This window comes from Sinocyclocheilus grahami, unplaced genomic scaffold (genome assembly GCF_001515645.1).
Source record: "Sinocyclocheilus grahami isolate Dianchi unplaced genomic scaffold, SAMN03320097.WGS_v1.1 scaffold907.1, whole genome shotgun sequence".
NCBI classification, from domain to species: domain Eukaryota; kingdom Metazoa; phylum Chordata; class Actinopteri; order Cypriniformes; family Cyprinidae; genus Sinocyclocheilus; species Sinocyclocheilus grahami.
In genome coordinates, this window is record NW_015506086.1 from 228389 (window position 1) to 255455 (window position 27067).

General features: G+C 39.9%; 1 protein-coding gene across 3 annotated transcripts in view; it reads left to right on the forward strand.

Moving 5' to 3' along the window:
• Positions 1-455: 455 nt before the first annotated feature.
• LOC107564069 (protocadherin-1-like) overlaps positions 456-27067 on the forward strand; it is a 170807-nt gene continuing 144195 nt past the window's right edge. For all 3 annotated transcript variants that reach the window (XM_016249066.1, XM_016249068.1, XM_016249067.1), the window contains exons 1-3: positions 456-1031; positions 9430-10264; positions 12726-14909. In XM_016249066.1, the coding sequence (XP_016104552.1) occupies positions 9440-10264; positions 12726-14909 (3009 nt within the window). In that variant the 5' untranslated portion in view covers positions 456-1031; positions 9430-9439. The remainder of the gene's footprint in view (positions 1032-9429; positions 10265-12725; positions 14910-27067) is intronic.

Here is a 27067-nt window from a genome sequence, read left to right on the forward strand (position 1 = left end):
TACCGTTACCACTTTCATAGATTTTCACAGCTGTCATTTGAGTAGTATTCACTATTTCAATAATAGGCTTCTGCTTTTTGGACATCATGCTCATTTACATATACTAAAGTGGGGAAGTATTCATATTTGGAAATGGAACATATGAAGAGCATGCATGGCTCAAACTGTAAATGTAGATACTTGACAGCTTCAGTTAGTAGCCTAGTTTGTCACACTTTAGCCACTACTGTGTTCTGGATCTCCAACTTGCGACTGCTCACAATGACAAAACAGGCATATTCGCTTATAATAAGCGGATATGGCAACACTGGCACTTGGTAATGTTTGGATAAATACGAATGAGGTTTTGTTGTGGAGTCCACAGAAGCACGTCTTCCAAAGCTCCGCCCTTGACGATTCAAAATGATGTTCTTTTATGAGGGACTGAGCGAGCGAGTGGGCGAGAGAGGGGGAGAGCGAGAGCGCAATCGGTCGGAAATCCCTTCACTCTCACATAGGCTATCCACAGTATACAAGCGCGCGGTGAGCTGCGGCAAGAGCCCGAGCCCCGGCGTCTTCAGTAACACTGAATAGTGAACTGATGATGAGAGCACGCGCACTGGACGCTACCGGACATTGCCTTGGAAGATTTTTCTGTTTTCACTTTTATGCACAGACAGTTGTTGACTGAAGGTCTAAGTTTTGAAGGATGTTGTCGTGTGGAATTGGAGGTGTCGGGATGCTGTGAGCCCGGTCTGGAGTAGCGCTGGTTCGGGGTTTCCTTTCGTGCGCAAGGAGAGGACACTTCTCTCTGATGTGCGTAACCACCATCAGCCAAGTTGCGCGCTGTTATTTTCTGACGTGACACTTTTTGCTACAGTTCTAGCGGACCCTCCGTGTTAAAAATAGGAATTTTACGGAAAACCAAGAGAGCTGACAGCGGAAAAGGGTGCTGTTTTGTATCGACAGGATTGCGGTGGTGCTGAATTTTGGATATCCAAAGCGCTTGATTTGTGGCTTGCAAAGGGAAAGCGGCCAATATATCCATTAAGGTATATGAGATTTATTTTTATTTTTTGCTATTGATATTTATACATTTGCACATGTGTTCGTCTTACCAATGTGTGCGCTCTCATGTTGTCCGTAATGAGGTTACAATAGGAGCCATGTAGGGATACTTGTTTTAATAGAGATAGGTAGTCTGTGTTTGTTTCTGTGCATTTATGTAAATCATAATTACGACAGACATATGATATAACTCGACAGAGTGCTGTCACAAGATTATTTGAGTTTTCATTATAATAAACGCCGAGCAGATAACTATGAAGGGCTGCACGCTTCAGTTTAAATATCAAGATTGTATCGATATCTCAAGTTAACATCGCCCTCGATTGTCCTCAGAGCTGATTAGCTCACATGTGACATGTTTTCCCTATACTACTGCTATTGATTTTTCTACATGAAACCGAGCGCTCGGGTGGATTGCCAATCCACGCTTGCTATTACATTTCCACATATAGAAAATAAACCCTTGACCCCATGCATCCACAGATATAGCCTAACATCTTCATGTAGCTCAAGTGCCAGTCAGTGCATCTTCGCGTAGATTTTAATCGATTCCTCGCTCTAATATGAAATATTCAACAGTTTCCAGTGCGCCCGAGAACGAGCGCATTATAGATGAGAAAAAAACCCACATCTGACAGGAAACCCTCACAGGAACTGCGCTTATTGCATGTAAACTTGTTCGACGCTTTTAAGCACTGTTCATAGTAGACAGAATAATGAATCTGGATATATTTTGTGAGCTTTTATGGATAAACCCTTAAGTTTGCTATCTTATTTGGTTATTTCTCGCTCCCACAACACCTGTTGATCTCGTTTTGCGCATTTCTCATACAGGCTAGCCCTACGTTTCCATCTCACTGCGTTTAAAATTTCTGCGGTTAACTTTACCCGCAGAATGTCGGCTAGTCAACATTTCACGAGATGCACTAGTATCTTTCCTTGGTACCAGTCACCATAATCGTTAATGAACAAAGCATGCCTGTCACAACAGCGGAATCCGGTCTTTCTGGCCGCTCCCGTCGTCGGGTTGCTTTTAAACCTGTTAGTCTGGTCCGGCTGAGAGAAACAGGTGTGAAAACACAGGGAAGGCTTCAACTTCATTCCGCCCAGCTGTGATCGGACATCTCGATTCTTTCTGTGGTTCCTTTGTAGGCAAAGCGTTCAGCCGGATGTGAAATTGTACAGCAGCCCGCAATGGCTTGCAAATGACCTGGTCTAACTCGGCTCGCATTCATCCGCAGGTAAAAGTCATTTCCCTTCCGCAATCATCGAGATCGTGTTCTGTAGGCATCAGCACAAGCACACCGGCACTTGAGCAAGATTATCGTGCCGATCCGGTAGATTATTGATCTGTGGATCTTATAAACACGTTATGTTATCCCCCCCTCCATGTCTTTAATGTAGGCTACTGAAACTGTATTCGTCCCTCAACCTGGGCAATTATAGGCGAATGCGATTTGAATTTATGGAATGGGGGGATGGGGGTGGCTGACCCCATATAAAGACTTGTACTTTCTAAGGAAGTCAAAACCAAAGTTTTTACATGTAACTCCCAACGTTTCAGTGAGATTTTAAGTAACCACAAAAGTTACATGTTAGTGGGCTTGTGTTTTCACCTAATAAATAGGCGCTCACGAACAGAAATCGTGTTGTCTGAGGAGGAACCTTAGGAACAGCAGACCGCTGAGCCTTTCGGACGGTACGTTGACAAAACATAAATGCTATCATGTTTTATCAGTTTATTATAGATTTACGTTTCTTAAATGGGCTATATAACATTGCTATTGTTATAGTTAACGTTCTCTGTCAGCCATATCTACCGTCTTGTTATTATTCCATGGAGATTCCTTTTAAAAATTAAAAGAATTAGCACATTTCGGGCAGTCGATCATTATAACCAGCCCTTAGTAAACTTGATGGGCGTAAACGCTCCACACCGAGTATGAGAGTCCAGAGAAATGGGAGGGAATGACACTCCTCTTGCACACACAGAGAGCCACATTTGCCGTTTGAATGGACCGAAACTGCAACGTTCAAACGTCAAGTAACCGAGTGTAAATGCTTTTTTTTAATGGGTCTTGTTAGAAATCACATGTATATTTGACTATAAATGAAATACACACATTGCAGTGCCCAAATGAGCAGACTCAAAGGTTATGAGTTGCTTCCTTGAAGTTGTTTCTAGTCTTTACTGTGACAGGCTTTTTGTTTTATTAATATGCCCATGTATAAATTATTAGTTTAATTAGCTAATTCTTCCAGTTATTGTGTAATGACAATTTCCAAAACCAACCTAAAATGATACATTTCAGCATTTCTGTGCTTATGGGTTTGTTTTACTGTAGGAAATAATGCAAACAAATGTCTTCGGTTTCATTTCTTGTAAGGCAACATCTAGAATCCTTCAACTATATATATAAAGATTAAGTTTAATTAGTTAATATAATGTGCATTTATACTGTTCATGGAAAATAATTGTCTATTGGTCAAAACGACTAAATAACAAGCAGTCAACCAGTGTTGAGCTTCTTTCTTCCCATTTTGACAGCATTACAAAAGTAATACATATATATCAAGTAAAATAAAACCTATTTCACTAATTTTATTACAACCTCTTGGTCTGTTTAACCCATAATATTAGCAGCAGTCCTCCCGTCTTCGTCTATGTTATCAGTGTGTGTGTGTGTGTGTGTGTGTGTTCAGCCATGTATAATGGTGTGTGAGAGTCTGCATGCCAGCCTTGTGACTGGCCAGCTCTCTCTGTGTAACAGCCTGGTAGACAGCAGCGGGGCAGCAGTTCATCTCATCTGAAAGTGGGCGCAGACTAATCTGGCCCCACAATGGCTGAATGAAATAATTAAAGTAATCCTCTGTGCCTCGCACTTGGCTGGGAGGGGGGCCTTGGACCACCCATCCAGAACAGGTCACTGAACGCCGTGGAGCTGGTGGCCCATAGAGCCTAGATGGCTGCAGCCGAGGACAAAAGCTCACGTGAACTCAACTCATTGGCTGTGGGCGCTGGCATCGAAGTATTGACGCACTCAGTATTTAGGATGTGGTTGGTTAGTGTTTATTGCCTACTGAACTACATTTTAGCTCATTTATGTGGTTTCAGGAGGATTCATTTATGTGGTCTCCATGAGAATGAGCAAATATGAATGCATTTTATTCACAGGTCAGTACACACTTTTTCGATCTCCTTGCTGATTAATCGGCAACATTATTCAATTGGTGAGTCAATCGGCTTACCTCATGTAACCTTAAGGAAATAAATATTCAGCTTTTATGCTATATTTCTCGTATATGCACTTCAGGTGCACACTAAAATGTCAGTTGAGCCGAATGAGTTAACCATTAACCTAGGACAGATGCTGCACTCACACTTCCTTCTGAGTCAATCATTTTCCTGACTTCAGACAAGAGCTGACTCCTGAACCCTCATAAATGTCACCGCTTTAATTTAATTCTTTAGTTATCACGTTGAAACCGGAATGGGGCGGGGTTAAAACAATCATTGACTGAGTGTGTTACCATGACGCAGTGCCACTGCTGTGTCTCATCCAGGAATCTGACTCCTGCCACGGCGGTTACGTAAATGCTTTTATTGCTTTATTTTCTCCAGAATCACCTTGCTGTTCCATGCTGAGCTGGATGCCACCTGGGGGGGGGGCTATGCCATCCTCATATTCCCAAGGGTTTTTTTTGCTGGCAAAGGAAGGGTGAGCATTGGTACAATGATAAATTCCTCATTACAAGTCTCTAAAGAGGAAAGAAGGCGAGCGAGACAGTGAGAGTGAGGAAGAGAGAAAATCATACAGCAATTTTAAAGCATGTCAGCGGGGGAGGCTTTAGAATAGTAATTAGCCCGTTAAATCTGTTAACCTCCCCCTGCGCAACAACACAATGGCCTTCTCGACAGTATATATATATGAGCGCATATCTGAAAGGGCACGGGAGGGCATAAAAGGATGGTGTGCATATGAAAGAGAAAGACAGAGAGATGTAGGAGGTTTTGTTACAAGAGACCAGGTGTGAAATGAACAATGTGTTTTTCGCGGACATGAAATGAGAGAGGAACTGCATTCCCCCTAAAGCTGATGTGAAAATTCTGGCCAAATGTACTGTGAATAATCTGTAAAGAGCCAATTGTGAGACTCCATAGGGGGAACGCCGATTCATGCTTTCCTTTGCGCTCACAGCTATTGATTATATTAATGACATCCAGCTTATACACAGCAGTACAATATGAATTAGGCTACACTGCCTGAGAACCGAGCATAAATTCTCACAGGATTATGACAGTAGTCATAAGTACCGCACTCTGGCGACGGCTGTCTCCCTGCGAGGAGATCTTAGCTGCGGCTCGACGATGGTGCATTTGAAGACATTATTAGAGAGGTGGATGGTGCTTGTTGATTTAGGGCCTGTCATAAATTGCCTCTCTGACCATGTAATGATGACAATCAAAGTTCGTAGGTGAAGAAAAGCCCCACCGACGGCCTATTGTCATTGTAATGGCTAGGCTTTTTGTGTACCTGTGTGAAGGCTAAGTGCTAACTCTGCAACTGAAAGGAAAGCTGTCTGCTAGGTAGCAGTGCTTGATTTGACTCTGTTAGGACCTCATGTCTTGTAAATGTTGCTGCTGTTAAGGCACACCACTCATATGCACTTATGCATTTCCATTACAAAGGAGAGTTCTTAGCCGAAAGCCTGAAGCCCAATTTATACTTCTGTGTCGGACCTACGCCATAGCCTTTATGCCGTAGGCTATGCTTGAGTTTTCATTTATACTTCTGCGTCGTTGTCCGCATCGACGTGCAGTACACATGCAAACCACTAGTCTGCAGTGTCCACGGGTATGTTGCTGGTGTAACCCGCAGTACCACGGCTCGTCGGAGAAGCATTATAGCTGTGACGGCGGCAAATAAATATCAAATCATTAAATCATTATTTAAAACTACAAAAAGACAGCAGAAAGCAGACAACAATGGAACAGGAGACGATGGCAAGATGGCATCTCCATAATGACTTGTACCACGGCAGATCAACATTGTTTGTCGCGGACAACTACTGATGTATAATGCTATGTAGTATAAGAAATGATAAGACACTTGTTCTTTGCTTTGTTTTATTTTATATAAGAAGTTGTAACATTAAAATATATTAAAGTGCACATAAACATACACAAAACTCAAATACATATGGAGGGAGGGGTTCTAGCAGACCAATCACAGCGCTTGCGGTCCGTGTAGAATTGCTAACGTGCTGTTAGATTTTTGGAGAGGTGCATGTCAGGCTACGGCGTAGGGTGTGCGTCTATGCATAGGCTACGGCGTAGGTTCGATGCAGAAGTATAAATTGGTCTTGAGTCGTTGCCACCCTTAAATTTCATATACTCAAACACGTTCAGCTGTTTTTCTTTTTTTATGACCTTCATGTTTTTCTCTAAGATTTTCCATTTGCCTCCACTTGTCTGCTCACAAACACTCACTGACATTCCTTTGCTGTGGTTGTTTTTAGATCTTGTGTGTAAGTTTTACACACCCACAGATGTATGGGGCATACATATGTGAGCACACATGCATTCATATTCATAGAAGAGTCTGGGAAAGGATGTCTACAGCCCACATTAGGGTTCCCAGTGTACAGTGACCCTTAACACAGACTCTTTACGCCGGGCCCTTGAGAGCGAATGTCGTGAGAGCTTTTTAAACCCTTCATCTCAACAAACAGATTCACACGCTTTTCATGTTGCGAGAATGTTTTTGAGCTTTGTTGACTTTTCCAGTGCACGATGAAGATGGGATGTTTTGGTTTAGTTTATATATATAGATTGTGTACTTTTTGTTTAAACAAATAGCATTTTAGTGCCAATTTTTTCAGCCCGGTTAATCCTTGACCCAGTGCATCTGAGGTCCCTGCCCTGCATTTTCGGTGACCTTTTTTCATCAACACACGGTAAAAATTCAACACACACCTACAGCAGAGACTCGGACGGATCACTGTGAAATACCAACTCCATAAGATGGTCGTTCAAAACCACAGTGAAAGATACATTGCTTTAAAGGTGAGATATTTTTCACCTCGCCAGCCCCCTTTGCTTTCTTCGCTATTTAATTAGCCACATGAAAGTGTGTCAGAGTCTTCTGTCTCGACAGATTCAGAATTAGACTGTGAAATTAGTAATAAACGAGTCAAGCTCTCATCATATGTGTGATCAGGGTCACACGTCCCACCCTTAATTTCAGCCTCATTAGTGCATTGTTCTCCCTACAGTGTCGTTGCCTTGTGGCTGCAGTTGTTCGAGTGTGTTTGTAGTCACTGGTGTCTAATTTGTGTATATTAAAACTGCCTTTCCCATGAATTGGTGGAGTGTGTGAGGTGGTGTGTGCTTGTTGCAGTTACCTTAGCCATTTTTTCGTTACTCTAACCACACGTTGTTATTTTTTTCTTTGCAATCTGTTTATGAAATGCTCGCTATGTCATGTGTCTGCTAATGGAAAAATATTGAATGGTACATGCACTAAACTACAACAAACAATCAATACTGATGAGTGTATGGAAGAAGTCACTTCCTTTTAGTCCCCAAATGGCTGCCCCAATATGCTGACAGTCATTTTTCTTTGTATATTTGTGGTCTTAAAGTTATACAATTATTTTTTTTTCAACCTCATGGAAGGTGACATTTAAAAACTGATTTTGATTCTTTAGGCTTGGTATTCACAGGCAGAATGTAACTGGTGGCAGCACTTTCACATCCCCCATTGGTTCACAGCTGGGTCGAGTTGAGGTGTTTGTCTCTTCTGGACAGTAATCTAGCAGCCCTGCCTCATTAGCCATGGGGAGCATGGTGGGATAACGTTCCACATATGTTACAGGGGTCTGCGATTACCACAGAGGGAAACATCAAAGTAACATGACCTTAAACGTGATGGATTAAACAGAATCTGATTTATTTATTTGATTTTTCTTTTTTGTGTTCTTTTGCAGTATGTCACGCTGAGCTTGTTAATGTTTGGTGAAGTGGCAGGAGGGGGGGCTGTTGTCAAGACACACTCTATAGACCCGTCTTTTACCTCCCTGTGGTTGTGTGATGTTGCCACAAATTGGGAGTCATTTGCTGTGAATAGCTATCAGCTGAAGTGGCACTGGAAGATTAGAAAGCCACACTCTTCTAACATGTGTTCAGTAACTTAAATACTCAAACAGGAAATGGAAGATTCACATGTGACACTGTGTTCAAGAAACCATGCTTTTAGTTTATTTTCCTACTTTTTGTAACATTTGTAACATTGTTTTATATGGTTTTATATTTATTATTAAAATAACTAATTATTATTAATAATTTATTTTAGTTCAGTTTTTAGTTTTCGGATTTAATTTTACTACAGAATAAGTTAAAGTTTTTAGAAAAGAGGGAGAATTGACCTAAGGTAACTAAAATAACTAACAATTAAAGTACACATGAAATCAAAATTGACTATATTATTTTGTTTGCGCACACTGCTATTTTTGTGGTGTACAATTCATCCGTGCAAGTCAATCCACAAAAAAAAAAAAATGTTTGCCTTCATAATCTTTAATCCAAATCTGAAAATGCACCTCCCCTCAGATATGACGGACCTTCTCTGATTACGTCAGTTTGATGTCTTGGGCTTGAGCATTACATCCTTAAAAACGCCCCTCCAACTATCAGTATTGTTCTGAATGAAACGCCTACTTTACTACATTCAATCAGTTCGCAGTAGAAAAAAAGACAAGCCACACCCTCTGTTTTTCTCATGCAATATTCTGTTTGTCTCGGAAGCACATCAGAATGCGGAAGTAAAGTCAGTCGCAACTTCCGGTTCACGCGGACTGAAAATAATGCATAAGGCTCTGGGAGATGAGGAAAAATAATCATGTTTGGTTGATTTTGTGGTGGTTTTCACCTTTTTGTTGACCCCAGGCATGATTCTGGAAATGAGAGCTGAGGCAGTTTACCAATAGCTTAGCAAAGGTAGATCAAGCAGAGTGACAGCATTATTTGAATGGACATCACTTGTCTGCTAGCTTCCTCCTCTCATAGGGTCAGTCAGCCAATGCATCTCTCAGGAATACGGGCATATGTTGTGTTTATGAATTAGAACTGAAATGAAGTTTGCAGAATGAAGGTCAAACACAAGTAACTGTTTGTGACACATTTACTGCCTCTAAAAAGGAGAGGTTTACAACACATGAAGGGACAATCAATCATAAATCCCCGGGAATCAGTACCATAAAACTGTGGCTGCCATCACGTTACAGGCTTCTTGGCACTGTCAGAGACTTTGAAGGATTGTGCCTGAAGAATGAGTGTTTCTCTAATCTTATTTGTTTGTTTGTTTGCTTGATCTTTTGCAGCAACAGACTGATGATGTGCCAGAGTGCCAATGAGATGTGGTCACGGTGGAGTGCCATGCTAGTGTGGATTTTCCTTTTCCTCTGTTGCTCTGCAGATGTAGTCAGCACCATCATCTACCAGGTGACCGAGGAGCAGCCGCCTAACACACTGATTGGCAGCTTGGCATCTGACCAGGGCTTGCCAGACACCGGTCACCTTTACAAACTCGAGGTGGGCGCTCCTTTCCTCCGTGTGGATGGGAAAACAGGGGATATCTACACTACAGAGATCCCAATCGATCGTGAGACTCTCAAGGACTGTCGCAACCTTTTTGAGGGTGATCCTTGTTTCCTAGAATTTGAGGTGTCTATTACAGACCTAATGAAAGGAACAGGACCTCGGCTCATCGAAGGCCGCATCGAGATCTTGGATGAGAACGACAACACTCCACAGTTCTCTTCACCTGTCTTGACACTGTCGATCCCGGAGAACACGCACGTGGGTGCGCTCTTCGCAATTCCTGTGGCCACTGACAGGGATTCTGGAAGCAATGGCATTGCCGATTATGCGCTAACGACTGGCCCTGAAGCTGCCAACCTTTTCAGCCTGCAGGTGGCGCAAGACTCAGATGAGAAATTGCCACAACTCATTGTTTTGGGAAACCTGGATAGAGAGCAGCGAGATTCATATGACCTCAACATAAAAGTGGTTGATGGTGGCTCTCCGCCCCGCCAGAGTAGCGCCCTGCTCAGGATCACCGTTACAGATGCCAATGACAATGTGCCCAAATTTGAGAAGTCACACTACGAGGGTGAGCTCCCAGAAAACAGCCCAGTGGGTCATTCTGTTCTTCAAGTAAGTAATCAGTTTTTTGTCATACTTTCTATCTAAAACTAAACAAATGTAATAACATGATGCTAGCAATTTTAAGGTTATGTCATATACAGGAAAATTATATATACTTTGAATGCATTGTAAGTCATGTGTTACGGAGTAATCAGAACATGAGACGTGCGGATCCATGTGCAAGGCTTTATTACAAAGGTGTGGTCAAAAAACGGGCAAGGGTCAGATAACAACACAGGTCCATCACAGGCAAGGCAAAGAGTATTCCTAGGGCAGGCGAGGGTCTTCGATCGGCAAACGTAATCCAGAGGGCAAGGCAAATGGGTAATCCACAAACAGGCGATAGTTCAGTAAAGGGCCAAACAGAGTCCAAACGACAAGGTGAGAGAAATCCAAGGCAGGCAGAGAATCAGGCAACCAGATAACACAACGAGACAAGACTAGACTAGAACTAGGAACAAATACTTGACTAGGTAAAAGGCTCCATAACATTGCTATCACTAACGTAACGATATTTGCAAACAATACTGGCAGTGAGAAAGAGGAAGTCCATGGCTTATGTAGGGTGTTTGATTGGTTGCAGCTGTGTGTGTAATCAGTGCAATCAATGATGGGAAATGTAGTCCAGAGTGACATGCAACAGTCTGTGTAATGTGAAAGTCAATATAATGGGAGGGCAACCTCTGGTAGCAAGCGGACAGCAGTTCATGGACAGGACTCGTGACATCATGTTGCATGAAAATGCCTGTTAGATTCATCGTAAATTCTTCTTATAATTATTATTATATTTTAATTTAATACTTTTATACAATGACTATTTATGTATATTTAATGTTTATTATTATATAAAATATTAATAAAGTAAAAATATATATCAATATAAATGTTTAGTGAATATAAAGAATGAGCGGGTAAATTCAATTAAAATTCAGTACATCAAATAAATATCATTAGACTGCACATGTACACTTCCCTCTCTTATAAGGTTGTGACACAAGTGTCTCAGTAAACTCACCTGTAAGCAAGTATTATGCTAAACCTTTAAACTGAGCACTAAGTTATAGAGGAGCTGATTTGACAGCTTAGTAATAGAAGTGCACTCAAGCCCCACATACAGAGGCTGACAAGCTCTTGTAAATGGAAATCTCAGTTATACCGATGGGCTTTAGCCTCGATTCCCACACAACAGGGTTAAAGCGGAAGAAATGGGAAAGCCAAATCATATTTTCACAGGCAATCGATTGATCCCTCACGGTTCCTTTAAACACAAGCTTTACAAAACAGGAGAGAAGTATTGACTGGTGGTGAGAATTACATGTTGAATTGTTGTGGAAACGAAAGCACTGCTAAGATTAGGATAGCTGTGAAGGCTGGAAGCTTTCCAAGATCAATCTAAAGCAAGTGTCCAGGCAAAATGTTTTATTAATGACCGTTAATCTCTCAGTCAACAATTAATCCATGCAACCAAGTTGTATTCAAAGAGCATGTCAGAAGACTTTATTTTCCTCTCAGTCCTCATAAGCATCCTTTGAAGCCAAAGTAAATAAGCAGTAGTGGTATTAAAACAGCTTAATTTTGTGATTTCAGAGGGTTGTAAATGTTGATGGAGTGTTTCAGCTTGTTCAGAGAAATGCTCTTCAAATACTTTAAATGAAATGAATTCCCAGTTAGTATGGAGGATAAAATGGAGTGACTCATATAGAGTAATAATAATTTAAGCACCATGAATAATCTTATGACTGCTTCAGATTAAGGCTGTTCTCTGTAATACATGGACTGAAACACCATGCATGTTTCATACACAGCCAAGGACGGAAAGAGGAGAGGATGTTGCAGGAACAAGGGAATCTTGATTGCTTGAAAGCTTTAATCAAGCCACACTTCGATTTAGAGCTGTTTAAAATTATTCCCAGGTTCGCAATAGACCACAAAAAATATGTAGAAATCTGTGCCAAGACTGAGTAACTTAAGTGATGTCTCAAATTAACTTAATCTAGCAAACTACTGCTAATTTTGGAGAATTTAACTTAACACAAAACACAACCTAATCATATTTAACCCCCTGAGAAAGTGCATTTCTCATGTCTCTTCCTATTTATTGAACATTTAATAACAATCAATTCCCATTCATTATGGTATTACTAATTAGTGAAATCACAAGCTGTTTTCTGGAATCAAATGAGGTGTGCTTTATTTTAAATTCCAGGAAAATTCAATTAATTTATTAATTAGTCTGAAGTAGTTCTTGGATGATCTTTGGGTCTTTTTAAGTGTGTAAAACATATTGTTGTTAATATTGTTGGTAATTAATTGCTGCTTACAGTCATCTTTATCTGTTTATGATGGTCCTGACCAAGCATTTTAATCCCTGTATTGACACTGATATGTAAACCTGTGATTATATCATCTGTTTTTCTAAATAATTTTTTCAGTGCTTTGCTTAGTTTCATGTTGTGATGTACTGTTTCAGGTGAAGGCCAATGACTCTGATATGGGACCCAATGGAGAGGTGACCTACAGCCTCCACCAGGCATCACCAACTGTTCAGAGGCTCCTCAGCATTGACCGCAACACGGGCACCGTTTTCGTCAAAGGCTTGGTGGATCGTGAAGAGATTAGCATGCTCAAGTTCTACGTCCAAGCTAAAGACAATGGTCCACAATCAAAGAGCTCCAAAGCCCTTGTGACTATTACAGTGAAGGACCAGAATGACAATGAACCCTCCATCAGGATCCGGGGCATTGGCCTTGTGACGCATGAAGATGGTGTCGCTAACATATCGGAGGACATGCCTGTAGGCACAGCTGTGGCTCTGGTGGAGGTATCAGATCGTGATGAAGGTGAAAATGCAGTTGTGACCTGTGTGGTCGCAGGGGATGTCCCATTCCAACTGCGTCCAGCTAGCGAAACAGGCAACGACCGCAAGAGGAAGTACTTCCTCCAGACAACCATGCTACTGGACTATGAACGGATCAAAGACTACAGGATTGAAATTGTGGCAGTGGACTCTGGCAACCCTGCACTATCCAGCACAAATTCCCTGAAGGTGCAAGTGACAGACATGAATGACAACTCCCCAGTCTTCTCACCTTCTTTGTACGAGGTAGAATTTGCTGAGGAGAACCAGCCAGGTGACAAGGTTCTGGATGTGGTAGCCACAGATGCCGACAGCGGGACTAATGCGGAGCTGACATACAGTATCACTGGTGGATCAGTCCCCGAGGGGCTCTTTGAAATTAACCCTAACACAGGAGAAGTGCGTGTCATGAGGCAGTTGGACCGTGAACAATTAAATCACTATCAATTTCTAGTGGCAGCAGCTGATAAAGGTGTACCAAGCTTAAGAGGAACTGCCACTGTTGTTGTTAAGGTGCTCGACAGGAACGACAATGACCCTAAATTTATGCTTAATGGTTACAGCTTTTCAGTCCAAGAAAACATGCCGCCCCTTAGTCCTGTTGGAATGGTAACAGTCAATGATCGCGACGAGGGCGAGAATGCTCGTGTTCAACTTTCTGTAGAACCAGACAATGGCAAGTTTATGATTCAAAATGGAACGTACACTATACTTTCGACTATTTCCTTTGACAGGGAAAAGGAGAGCACCTACAGTTTCCGACTTAAAGCCGTTGACGGAGGTGATCCACCACGTTCTTCCTACGTTGGCATTACCATTAATGTTCTTGATGAGAATGACAATGCTCCATACGTCACCAAGCCCTCAAACTCTTCATACAAGTTCTTGGATCCCCGCACCAGCCCAGAAACCCACGTAGAAAGTGTTGAGGCAGAGGACATTGACATCGGTTTAAATTCAGAACTGGATTTCAGTATAGTAGGGGGCAACCCGCATGGATTGTTCCACATCTCTTTAGAAGGTGAGATTACGTTGGCTAAAGAGTTCACATCCAAACACATTGGTCTCCACCGTCTGGTAGTAAAAGTTAAGGACAAAGGCATGCCGCCACGCCATACGACTGCACTGGTTCACATCTATGTCAATGAAACCATCGGCAATGTCTCCCACATCGAAGGACTTGTTGGACACAGTCTTTATACGCCACTTGAAATGGACATTGCAGGAGATCCTGATTATTCTCGAGACCCACATAGTAACATTATTTTTGCAGTCTTGGGTGGCTTTTGTGTGGTCATTCTAATCATTGCAGTGGCTATGATCATCAGGCATGTCGTGCTAAAGGAGAATAAAAGTGGCTACCAAGCAGGCAAGAAGGAGACCAAAGACCTGTATGCCCCCAAACCAGGACCTAAGAGCAACAAGAACAAGAAGATAAAGAAAAGCAAAGCTCCAAAGCCTGCCAACCCATCTGAAGAGGATGAGGGGGGGAGTCTTCAGAAAGGCCTAAAGTTCAACCTCATGAATGATAGCGTCAACGATAGTCCTAGGATTCACCTGCCGCTCAACTACCCCCCTGGAAGCCCAGACCTAGGGAGACACTACCGGTCTAATTCTCCTCTGCCATCCATTCAGCTCCAACCTCAGTCACCTTCTGCCTCAAAGAAACATCAGGCAGTGCAGGACCTGCCAGCAACCAACACCTTTGTAGGAACCGGGGACAACAACTCAACAGGCTCAGACCAGTATTCGGATTACAGCTACAAGGCCAACTCTTCAAAATATAGCAGCAAACAGGTAGGAGACAACTTCGAAAGCATGGCAGGGTACCACAGCACAGGGTACCAAAGCCCAGGGTACCACAGCACAGGGTATCACAGCAACGGGTATCGCAGCAACATTGTGTGGACTAATGGCATGTATTAGGGGCTGGAACTGAATGAATGTCAAACAAAAGCTGCACTGATCACAAACCACGCACATCATTGAAAGATCTGATTCTTTTTGTCGACCCTTTTTTTTTTTTTTTTACTTAATTTAATTACTACTCATTTACATGAAGGAGACAATCCTACACAGTCTTATTTCTCTTTTTATTTTCTTTATAAGGGTCATTTTCATTTGGACAGTGTTTATTGCTGCCCCTCAATAGATGAACAGACCTGCTTTCAATATCCCTTGAAACACATTTTTGTGATATAATAACCTTCTGACCAGAGAGTTAGAAACTTATTTGTTTGAGTTTTACTCTAAAAGACAACAGATAATAGCTGTTATTGTTTTCATATCTTTTGTTAGGCTAGCTTTAGGTAATTGCACAAAATTATATTTTTTGTATAAAAAAAGAAAACTGTGCACTGAGTAAGTTAAAATACACAGGAAGTTTGGAAAAGTAAGCTGAACATATTAGAATTTTTCCATGGCCCATTTTGGTGGGCATTGAAAAATGTATAAGACCCTGTTAGTTGGAGTTGAAGTGGGTTATTTTTACAGATTAGTGGCGGTATTTCCCTTGTTCTTTCTCAAGCTTCACTGATTGCACATGCAAAGAGTGCCTTCTATTTGTTATGTACACAACTAAGTGGAATGGCTTAATTTAGATTTATGATCAGCTGTAGATGACAGAGTGTGCCATCGAATATTGTTGAATTATTAACTGCGGAATTTCTACCAGGCTGTGAATAATGTCACGTTCACTGTAAATAGAAAGCGAATTGACATTAAAACTTAATCACCTTTCTCTAGTACTTTTATCTAGTACTGAACAAGAAAACCAAAAATGATTACCATTTATCTTGGACTGTATTAGCAAACTTTTGGAGACAATCATTGAAAAGGTTTTTTTTTTTTTTTTTTTTAATGCAAGTTGTATATTGTGAATGTTAATAACCAGCTATGTGTGCGTGTGTGTGTGTGTGTGTGTGTGTGTGAAAGAGAGTGCATTCATCCCTTATGTATTTTTTTTGTTCTGTTGCAAATTGGCGATGAACAACCTAAATAGCTTCATATAGAAGAATTTGCTTAATTCATTCTTAACACACCAAACTTTTCTTAATACCAGATGTGAAAATAGAACCAACCAGATAGATATTAGATCTCAGCTGCTTTCATAGTGGTTCAATCCTCCATTTTGTACATTTGAAGTCTGGTTCTAAGTGACATGTGTCCATATTTAAAGCAATAATCACTTGTGATGTTATTCTGGAAAGATGCATTGTTGAAAGGATGTCCTGCAGAAGCAGCTAGTTTACACATAACGCAGCACACAGACAAGTTGAATACGACCCTTTCCGTTCTGTGAGGAGTGTATATCATCTTTGGAACTGTATTTAAAGCTGCAGACATCCCCATTTCTGTTTAATTTCTGTCATGTGTTATTTTGTTTCTGTTGATTTGCAATTTGTATTTTGTATTTTTTACAAGTAAAGCAAGTTGGCTTTCAATAAAACTTTTGTGAAGGTGTTATATTGTGCATTTAATGTTAAACAGAAACAGTGCATTAAAATTACTCACCAGGGGACATTAATTCTTAAGGTACAGCATTTCATTTCCATATTCCCATTTTTATATATGACATTGCCATTTTTATAAATTTTTCACTTTTTACTTACTAACCGACACCATAAAAATGTCTACTTCAAAAACTATTGTAAATTCTCCTGGTACCAGTGTGCTTGCATTACCGTAGCTATTATTTTAAGCTCCCTATGTTGATAGCTAGACAAATGGATTGATTTTGGTTTACTATTCAGCCAGTTTAGTTTTATAGTGTTCACAAAATGCTATATGTTTTATGTGATCCACGTCTTAACACAATTAATATGACACATTTACAGCATTGCTCCTCTGGGATCGAGACACTGAGCTTTACAAATGCATTAATTTTTTATTTTTTTTGAATTTCATCTGTTTTTTTGTTTGTTTGTTTGTTTTTTCATTCATGCTGCACATCACAAGAACAAAATCATGTTCTAGGCGGATTTGAGCAGTGCAGACTTGGCGCATCCGAATGACCCTAGAGGAAATTGAGGTGTTTTGTACTGGTCCTGTCAATCAAAGCCCTTTTTTGGGTCCCATCTTTAGATTTGAGGAATAGGATCAAGGGATGGTCGTCAGAGGTCTTGTTAGGTTTTTTATACTATTCGATTGGCTTCTTGTATGCCGGCAGCTAATCTGGGCCCAAAAAAACTCACACACACACACACATACAGTACACACACACAGCCTTCCCTGCCACTGCCAACCATTTAAATTCTAGCCGCGTCTGCGCTTCTTAAAAGCTGTCGATTTTGCCCTCAGCTTGCACCGTCGCCATGGCAACGGACTGACCAGTGTGTGTTGTATGCTGACTCACAGACTGTTCTGAGTGCAGGTGGGGGAGACAGAGAAAAAGAGAGAATGGGAGGGATCATAGAGGGATTAATAGAAAGACGGCACGATAAAGAGAAAAAAAGATAAAGGTGGTCAAAAAAACAAATCTGTCATTTTACACCATTCTTCCATGTACTCAGTTCATGGTGCTTAATGTTAATGGAAGAAACAAGCCATTTATTCGTACATTTGGTCACATTCCCTCCTGTCATTGGTTAGTACTGATCATCCTTTTCATGAAAATCCACTTGTATTGAATATTACACTCTACTGTACCTTAAGTTTTTCATTGTCCCTGTGATTTTCTCTGAACAACATAAATCCAAAGAAGGGGATAATGCAGCCTTAAACCAGTTCCTGTATGTGTATGCATGCATAGCATTACATTTCTATACATTGTTTGTAATGGAATATCATATTTTTAAATTCTAGCACACTTTCATAAGAGTTTCAGCTTAGTGTGCTTGCTTAGCCTCCACTTGCTTCTCCTGGGTGTAGAAGCTTCAGTCGGAGCGTGATTGCGAATTAGTAAATGTCAATTTGAGTGGATGTCAGTTTGATCATGTCATTCCTTTTATGTTTCCATGGTTTAGGAAAACAAGAGTTGGAAGATAAAACAAGAAGCTGTCCATTTATTCTCAGTTTTTCTAAGTTCTGTCCCTTTTTCTCTCTCGTGTAGTGTGGTCTTGTGACTAACCGTTATAGAGCGAGAATCTATTTTAGTGAAGTGTGAAGTCAATTAAGTAAAACAGTTCTGTGGTCCAGGCTGCGGTACAGCAGCCTTAAGTTAAGTCACCCTTTAGCAGTCCATGACTTCAGTAGTATCTTTATCTCAGCAGTCTGTCCACCTTTCTCTCCTTTAAGTAAGCAAATAAGTGCCTATCATTGCTTAGCGGTTAATCAGGTGGAACAAACTCGCCAGTAATAATCGTGATTCATCAGGAGAGAACATAGCTGAGGGGAGAAAAGAGGAAAACAAAATAGTTTCAAAGGAACTCTGAGGGAATATTAAACAACCAGCTTAATTTGCATTATTGAGGTGTTGTCTTTGACAATGCAAGGCTAATTAAAATAAAGAGCTGTTAATTGTGATGATGGCCTTTTTTTCCCTCTTCTCCCACCTTGAACTGACTTTTTTGACACATGGATAAGACGGAGAATCATTAGCTTTGCTGTCTCTTAACACAAGAAGCCCCAGACTGATAGCATCCGTTTTGTGCATTTCACGGGGGAAATTACACCGATTGGTGTGATGCCACTAAATTGCCCATGCTCTTTGCATACCAACTATTTTACATGCTTTTTGTTATACTATTTCTGCCACATAAGAAAAAGCCATCATTTGGTAATCATAATTATGATGTAGAAAGTTGAAATTGAGATACTAAGTCATAATTACAAGATGACAAATCCAAATTGACATAAATAGAGATTTATGGATGAATGTGGAATCTGAGATAAACGTTATGCCGAATGTTATAACATTAAGTCAAAATTATGAAATACTATGAGATAATGAGTCAATGAGATTATGTAAATCAATTATGAGATAAAAGTCATAATTATGACAAAAAACTTTGACTTGTCAGTTATTGTATATGATAATTATGACTAATTACCTCAATTTTGACTTTTCATCTTATAAATACCAAAAGTAAATCATAAATTTACCAAAGCAGTTGTTTTTTTTCTCCATATGTGGCAGAAATGGGGTTTCATAGCTATTGTGGAACTGGCCATTTCTGTCACTGCGCCCAATCTTTTGAGTTTTGTTGGAAGAAGGAAGGAAGTGACAATGACATGTCTTGTGTTTTGAGCTTTCCTTCAGGTTTTGTTGAGGTAGGGAAGGAAGGAAAAGAGAATAGAAGTGCAAAGAAGTGACAGTGGCATCAGTGTCAGTGCATTGCCATTCCCTGAGTTTTACTGAGAGGAAAAGAATGAAATGTAAGGAAGGAAAGAAAGAAGAAAGAAAGGACACTGCCATTTGAGGTTTGAAAGCTTTTTTTGAGGAAAGAAAGGAAGGAGTTGTGGATAGCCCTGTTACTTCACTTCTCAATAGTGTTTGAGGTGTGAACTTAATGAGACACATAGTTAAGCTTGTCTTTTTGTTTGTGTTGGCCCATGACACACTGTTGTAATATTTTAATTAGCTGTCAGGGCCTTTCATAGCATGCTTTTTTAGGCTTGTTGTGCCCTACTACTAAATTTTAAATGGTGCAATACTATGAAGATGTCACTTATTACGTTGCTTAAAATTGTGGCCCCTTAGCGCCTCTATGTTACTACTGTACTTGTTTCACAGGATGCGTCGCCCGTCCTGTGGGCTTAAATCTGGGACAACAGTGGCAGACAGGTAGATGGCCATTTTGACGTACACACAAAGGAGTGTTTTTACCTCTCTGAAATCAGTGAATTCCTAAGAGTACAAATCACTCAGCGAAGGAAAATTACTCTAGCCTTGCTAGTGTGTTTGTGAGTCACAGCGAAGGCACGTGTGCAAGCCCTTCCAGTTCTTGGGGAAAGATAAGGGGACACGCTTGCACAAAGGTAAGCAGGAACACAAAGGTTCCTCTTTGTGGAACTCTGACGTTCCCCGTCAGAGCCTCTCTCATTAAGGAGCCTGTCTCTGGGCTCACACTACAACCCGACATCAAGGTCGAACACATTAGCTCTCATTTAGCTCCATTATCTAGATAATCTGAGCTGATCTAATGATAAGTATTAGCAAAGTTCAACTATGTGGTCAATGTTAAAGAACTAGCTGTCAATAGTTGCTTGGTTCGGATGAGGCCTCATATGCAGCCATATGGCTCTCTCGGGGCATATGTGTACAATTATTTTAATGGTCTCTGATTAGTGTGTTATGACATGCTAATTGAGAAATATTTCCGGTTACCCTTCAGGGCAGCTGGATGGAGATAAATGGAGATGCTAGATTTTCTAAATTAGAAACTTATCTTTTTGCAATTTCAGTGTTTTTTGTTAGAGACAGAAAACCCCCTAATCACACATGTGTTTCCTCTAGAGAAAATGTCTTATAAATGTCTCAAACTGTCATCAGATTTGGTAAGTCTCAATCTGAACTCAAACATTTCTTGTAATATACTTAAAAGTCAATTTTTTTTAGCTATTATGTAGAACTATATAATTAATGTGGATACTATTACTTCCCTATACCTGAACCAGTCTAAACTTGTCTTTTGGCCAGTTTTAAATGGGTTTTTGGCACTTTTCAGCTGGTCTGGCCTGCAAAAATCAGATTATCACCAGCTTTGTCAGGCTGGGAGACCATTATAAACTAGTAAAGACCATCAAAGCAGTTTAAGCTGGTTTAAACGATATGCAGATATAAAAAAATAGGAATAATTAAGAATTTAGTAGTGGGTGTAGATTTTTTAAATGTTTTTGAATGAAGTTCACCATGTTCATGTGAAATACTATTACCATTTAAAATAACTATTTTCTATTTTAATATATTTTAATATTTTATTTATTCCTGTGATGGCAATGCTGAATTTGCAGCAGTAATTATTACAATCTTCAGTGTCACATAATCCTTTAGAAATCGTGCTGATTTGGTGCCCAATTATTAATAAGGGTTCTTATTTGTATAATTTCTGAAAACATTGATACTTTGATTTATTTCTTTTCTTAGGATTCTTTATTTCTTTTTTTTTTTTTTTTTTTAGGATTCTTTGATGAATAGAAAGAACAGCATTTATTTGAAATAGAAAGGTTTTGTAGCATGTTAAATGTCTATATTGTCACTTTTAATTGAATGCATCTTTATTACTTTATTTTAAATCTTACTTACCCCAAGCTTTTGAATAGTAGTTGACCAAAAGCCATAAAATGTTTCTTGAGCATCAAATGCGCATATTAGAATGATTTCTAAAGGATTATGTGACACTGAAGACTGGAGTAGTGGGTGTAAATTACATAATTTATTTAATTATTGTAAATATATTTTTTAAATAAAATATATATTTATTTTTCCCAGCATAGCTTGTGTCACCTACTGTGTGAAATGCTTCTGGTTTTATTCCTACTGAGGATATGTAGGGATTAAGTTACATTTAAGACAAAGCTTACCTCCATCAGGTCTCCTGAGCTATGAACTGAGCATACAAAGTTGTCCTCTGGGGTCTTTCTCAGGTTGATAAAGGCACAAGCAGTGCATAAAATGTTTCTCTTTATCTCCCTCTCTCTTGTTCTCTCCCCCGTCACTTTACTCTTGTGGGCTGTCATTGTTTCTGGGCGAGGTGTCGTGTGCTGTGTGGTGACTGCACTCTTTGCCTGTGCAACTGCGGAATCCGACTGCTACTCCACTTCTCTCCTCCCCGGAGGCCCATCCACACACCCTGGCATTGTCAGGCAACATCTGCTGAAATTACGCCTGGCTGTCCCCCTCCTGCACGCACACACATACTCGCTCTCCGCACAGACGCTGACAGCGTCCATCTTTATAGCTTCTGACAGCGGATGAATAAACTCGCTTGTGCATGCTAAACTACTCGCTCAGACAAATACACACACGCAGATGTGCTCGCAGAAATTTGCCTCATAATCGTAAAAACGAACTTGAAATCCAATCAAACCCTTCATGTGCGTAGTCAACAGAGTTTAATCCCTTTATTTATGCATTTGCTAGCTCTAAATTCGAAAAACAGGCTTCATTTTGCTTAGCCATTAAGATAATTTTAGTCCAATGATGTTACAGAGATTTGCATGGTGCGTGTTTATGGCACATTTAGCGTTCTGCCTCACTGCTCTGCTCTTCTGCCTCATAAGGCACTTGCTGTTCGCTGTGTCTACAGATCTGTTTTTAATTTCACAGTGAGGATACAGAGAGAAAGAGGCAGCAGTGCAGTGTGCACGTCTTTACATTTGTCTATACCTTACTAAGCTGTCACTTGGTCACCCACTGAAAAAGGCCAGTCCGAGCTGTCATGTTCCAGAATTATTTTGTTCTTCCTGGGCAAACATGAAGTCAACAGCAAACACACTAATGCTAATATAACAACACAGGCACACAACATCCACTTGTAATGATAGACACATCCACCCACATACAAATGCATATGTGTAAGTGCAAACAAGTCCCACACAAGCCTAAATGAGTTACTGCTGAATTTTTTCTTAAATATATAAACTGTCATCCAAAAGTTTGGGGCCGAATGGCTTTTTAATGTTTTTTAAAGAATCTCTTATGCTCATTGCATTGATTTGACCAAATAAAGTAAAAATAGTAATATTGCAGAATAATTTTACAATTTAAAGTAACTTTTCTCTTTATATATATATTAAAATTGTAAATTATAAAATATATAAAAATTAATTTATATCTGTGATGGCAAAGTTGAATTTTCAGGAGTGGTGCTCAAAAACTTTTATTATCATCAAAGTTGAAAAAACAGTTGTGCTGCATAATATATGTTTTTTTTTCTTTGATGAACAGATAGTTCAGCATTTTTCTGAAATGGAAATATTTTGTAACATTATACATGATTTTAATGTCACTTTTGATCAATTGAATTTGTCCTTGCTGGATAAAAGTATTACTTTCTTTTTTACTGACCCTGAACTTTTGACCGGTCATGTGTAATTGTCAACTTTTAGGTATACACCAGTATATAGGTTAGCATCAGGTTAACGCACGTTGACAATAAAGCCACAAAACTCCTGTTTTGATCTCATGGGGTCTTTTAAGACTACAAACTCAATGTTTAGATCAAACCAAGAAGCCATATGGACAGAGCTAAAATGGTCGTAGGTGATTTGGCTTGTATCGCTAGTAAATGGCAGTGACAGAACAGATTGTTTAGCATAACAGCACACACACTTACATACCTACACTCTCACAATCTGGACCCGCATAGAAAGGCGTAAACATGTTGCCGACAGGTTAATGGATTTCGCAGTGTTGAATGTAAATGTGTGTAAAGTGAATTGCTTTGTTGCTTGGTCCTCTGCACAGGGTGGGGCCTTGATGACCTTTGACCTGTGCAATGGTCTCCAGTACATGTTGTAGACATCTCTTGTGTCTGTGCCAGGTTGTTAGCAGGTGGCACGGATCTGCCAAGACATGCGCTCACTGACCTGTGCTATAACCCCCAACACTCACCGTCTGTGTGTGGGTGTTTATGCGAGACTGATACACAAGGAATCCGCTGCACTTTTGTGCTGTTCATAATGATTTTTTTCAGGTCTTTATCACAGGAAGCTGTGTGATTGATGTCAGAGAGAAATTCTACTACTGTCTCAAGCATGTGGATGAAAAAAGGCAAACTGTACAGCAGGAAGCATAGTAATGCTTACAGGATATGACTACTTAGACACATGATACTTGTGGGCTCCATACATTTTCCATTAGGTATTATATCCTTTTTGTCCTCCTGTCTTTGTTTTCATTCCGGCAGTAAGCACTATGCTCTTTCTATATTAATCAGTTAAGTAAATTATTTGATTAAAAAAAGGATTAAAACCATAGCTAGCAACAAGACATTTGATTGTCCAATTGGTTTGTTGCATCTTGCTGGGCACACTGAAACATATTTTCTTAATCTTTATTTTTTTGTCTGGTTTCCAGTCAAATATTTGTAAAACAGGCTAAAATTGAGTAAATAATGTTTTCAGAGAATATCTTAATTATTATTTGTTCTTGTTTTTGAGCAAACATTTGCTAAAATTATAAAAGGGAGAGAGAGAGAGAGAGAGAGAGAGAGAGAGAGAGAGAGAGAACAACAACTGTTATTTTGCTTCTCAAGTGAATTTATTTTATTTGGAAAAGCATACAATATTGTATATACTGTATATATATATATATATATATATATATACCATATTGTGCAATATACTCAAAATTCCTTTTCAAATCAAATATGTCAAAATATTGGCCTTAGTTTTGTTTTCACTTTTTGATTGTGGATAGATCTGTTACTTGGAAATGTATCACATTACACCTAGTCAGGATGTGGCTTAAAGGATATAGTAAACTGGCCATAAACAGATGTAAACACTTCCTTTCCCATCCCACCCCACATTTCCCACCCCCAAGATGAAATTGTACAGCTCATCTCTGATTTAATTTCTGTTGCACACTCAGTAGACACTCACTTCAACGCTCTTCATCTCGGGATTTTGAGTGGCAAATGGCTGGACTGGGGCATCAGGTCATGTGATTTCTTTGGCGTACCTTAGATAAGCCATTAATCATGTCTATATTTGACCTAGCTCAGCACTGGTGCCCACCTCTCATGTGCCAACTTGGCAGAGAAAAGACAAGAGATTGGAGAAAAAGAGAGAGATTGAAGATAGAAAGTTTCATAGATAGGATGTAGAGTATTCAACAGCCATCAGCACTACTGCCTTCGTCGGCAGGGTGAGAATTGGTCTTGTGGTCGGCTGCCGTGAGAGGCAGGCATCGCTGCATACTGGTGTGTGATTGCAGTCAATGGGGGGTTTGTTAGCAGAATGAGGCAACAGGAAGGGAATCAGAGAAAGGTAGGACCCTGATGGGAGGGTTGATTTTTTTTTTCTCACAGGAAAATGCATTTGGTGAGTGAATGAAAAAAGTGGGTGAGAGAAAGGAGAAGGGGATGCATAAGAAATAATGATTTAAAAACTGGAAGAGCTCAGTGAGAATATTCATCTCAGTATCTTAATCTCAGTACCCCCCACCCACCCCCACCAAAAAGTAATGTAAGAAATGTAAGTCTTTATCTCATTGATAATCTATTATGCTTAGTATTGCGACAGTATTAATCTCTCGAGAACCAGATCAGTCAGTTGTTCAGCATTTTTGTGAATTAAATGAACCTGTTCTTCCATTTTTTTTCTTTTCCCATAAGTTAGACATTGCTATAACTTATATGAACATGCAAAAGAAAATGGTTTAGATTTTCAGTGGAAAAGCAAATAAAATTTTGTTCGGTTTCTTATATACAAAGCTACCATATTGCTTTAGACTTGGAAAGTAGTGCATGAGTCCTATGGATCACTTTTATGTGTAATGTGTCTGATGTTTTCTGTTTCTTTGTACTTTTGGTTCTCTCCATTGTCATAGGGTGCTTCTCAAACGGAAGGCTGCATCCTATCGAGTTCCTTGGTTTAGTCATGCCTTATAGTCCTTAGTTATTTCTCAGTGTTTGTCGGTTCTCGTTGATGTAAAGCATTGTTAATTTCTGTATCCAGTATTATAGTTATTAAAGTCAATTCCCTAATATCTCACTTCGTCTTCGTGAACTGTATAACAATGTGACATTATGATACTTTATGGTGCCTTTTTTTGTCATTTTGGAGCTTGACAGTCGCAGGCGTCACTGACATGTATTTACAAATGGCCAGCATGTTTTTCAATGAATATCAACTGTTGTGTTCCATATAGCAAGGTCATACAGATACAGAATAATACGAGATTGCGTAAATGAGGACAATTGGCGATATTTGGTGAACTATTCCCATAAGGTGTAAGAGAGATGGTGAGATGAGTAAAGGAACGGAAAATTAAGTTGGGGTTTCAATGAACACAAGAGGAAGTATCTCTCACTCGTCTATCGATCTCTCAGTCTATCGGTCAATCTTTACCAGTCCCTGTGGGGGTCTTTTTCAGCCTCATGGCAGCACGGATCGACTGTGAGAAAACAAACCTTCGATCTATACTCGCCATACACGCACATAGTTCCATGTTTTGCTAGAGCCAAAATTATTATTATTTGAGGTTAGAATTAAATACACTACAGTTTAAATGTTAGAACTCTCTTATGTTCACCAAGGAAGCATTTATTTGATCAAAATACATTAAATTGTGAAATATTATCACAACTTAAAATAATTATTTTTTTATTTTAATATAATTAAAATGTAATTTATTCCTGTGATGTCAAAGCTGAATTATCAGCAGCCATTACTCCAGTCTTCAGTGTCTCGTGATCCTTCTGAAATGCGGATTTGGTGCTCAAGAAACTTAATCAATATTATCAATATTGTTCATCAAAGTTGAAAACGGTTGTGCTGCTTAATATTTTTGTGGAAACTGTGATTTTTTTTTAGATTATTTGATGAATAGAAAGTAAAAAAACAGCATTTATTTGAAACAGAATCTTCTGTGTATTGTTGTACACCCAAAGCGCTTTACAAAAGTGTGTGTGCGGGGGGGGGGGTCTCTCCTCAACCACCACCAGTGTGCAGCATCCACTTGGATGATGCGATGGCGCCAGTGCGCTCACCACACACCAGCTACAGGTGGAGAGGAGAGAGAGTCATAGAGCCAATCAAGTGGATGGGGATTATTAGGAGGCCATGACTGACAAAGGCCAGGGGGGGCAATTTGGCCAGGACACCGGGGTTACACCCCTACTCTTTACGAGAAGTGCCATGGGATTTTTAATGACCACAGAGAGTCAGGACCTCGGTTTAACGTCTCATCCGAAAGACGGAGCTGGCCGTCTTTAATACAGCCTTACTGAATATAAATATTTAGTTCTTTAATATGTAGTTTGACTGTGTCATGCATCACCAGAGTCTAGCATTGTTACTCCATGTTCTATCATTGTCTTGACAGTCATTCTGTGTCTTGTTTTCAG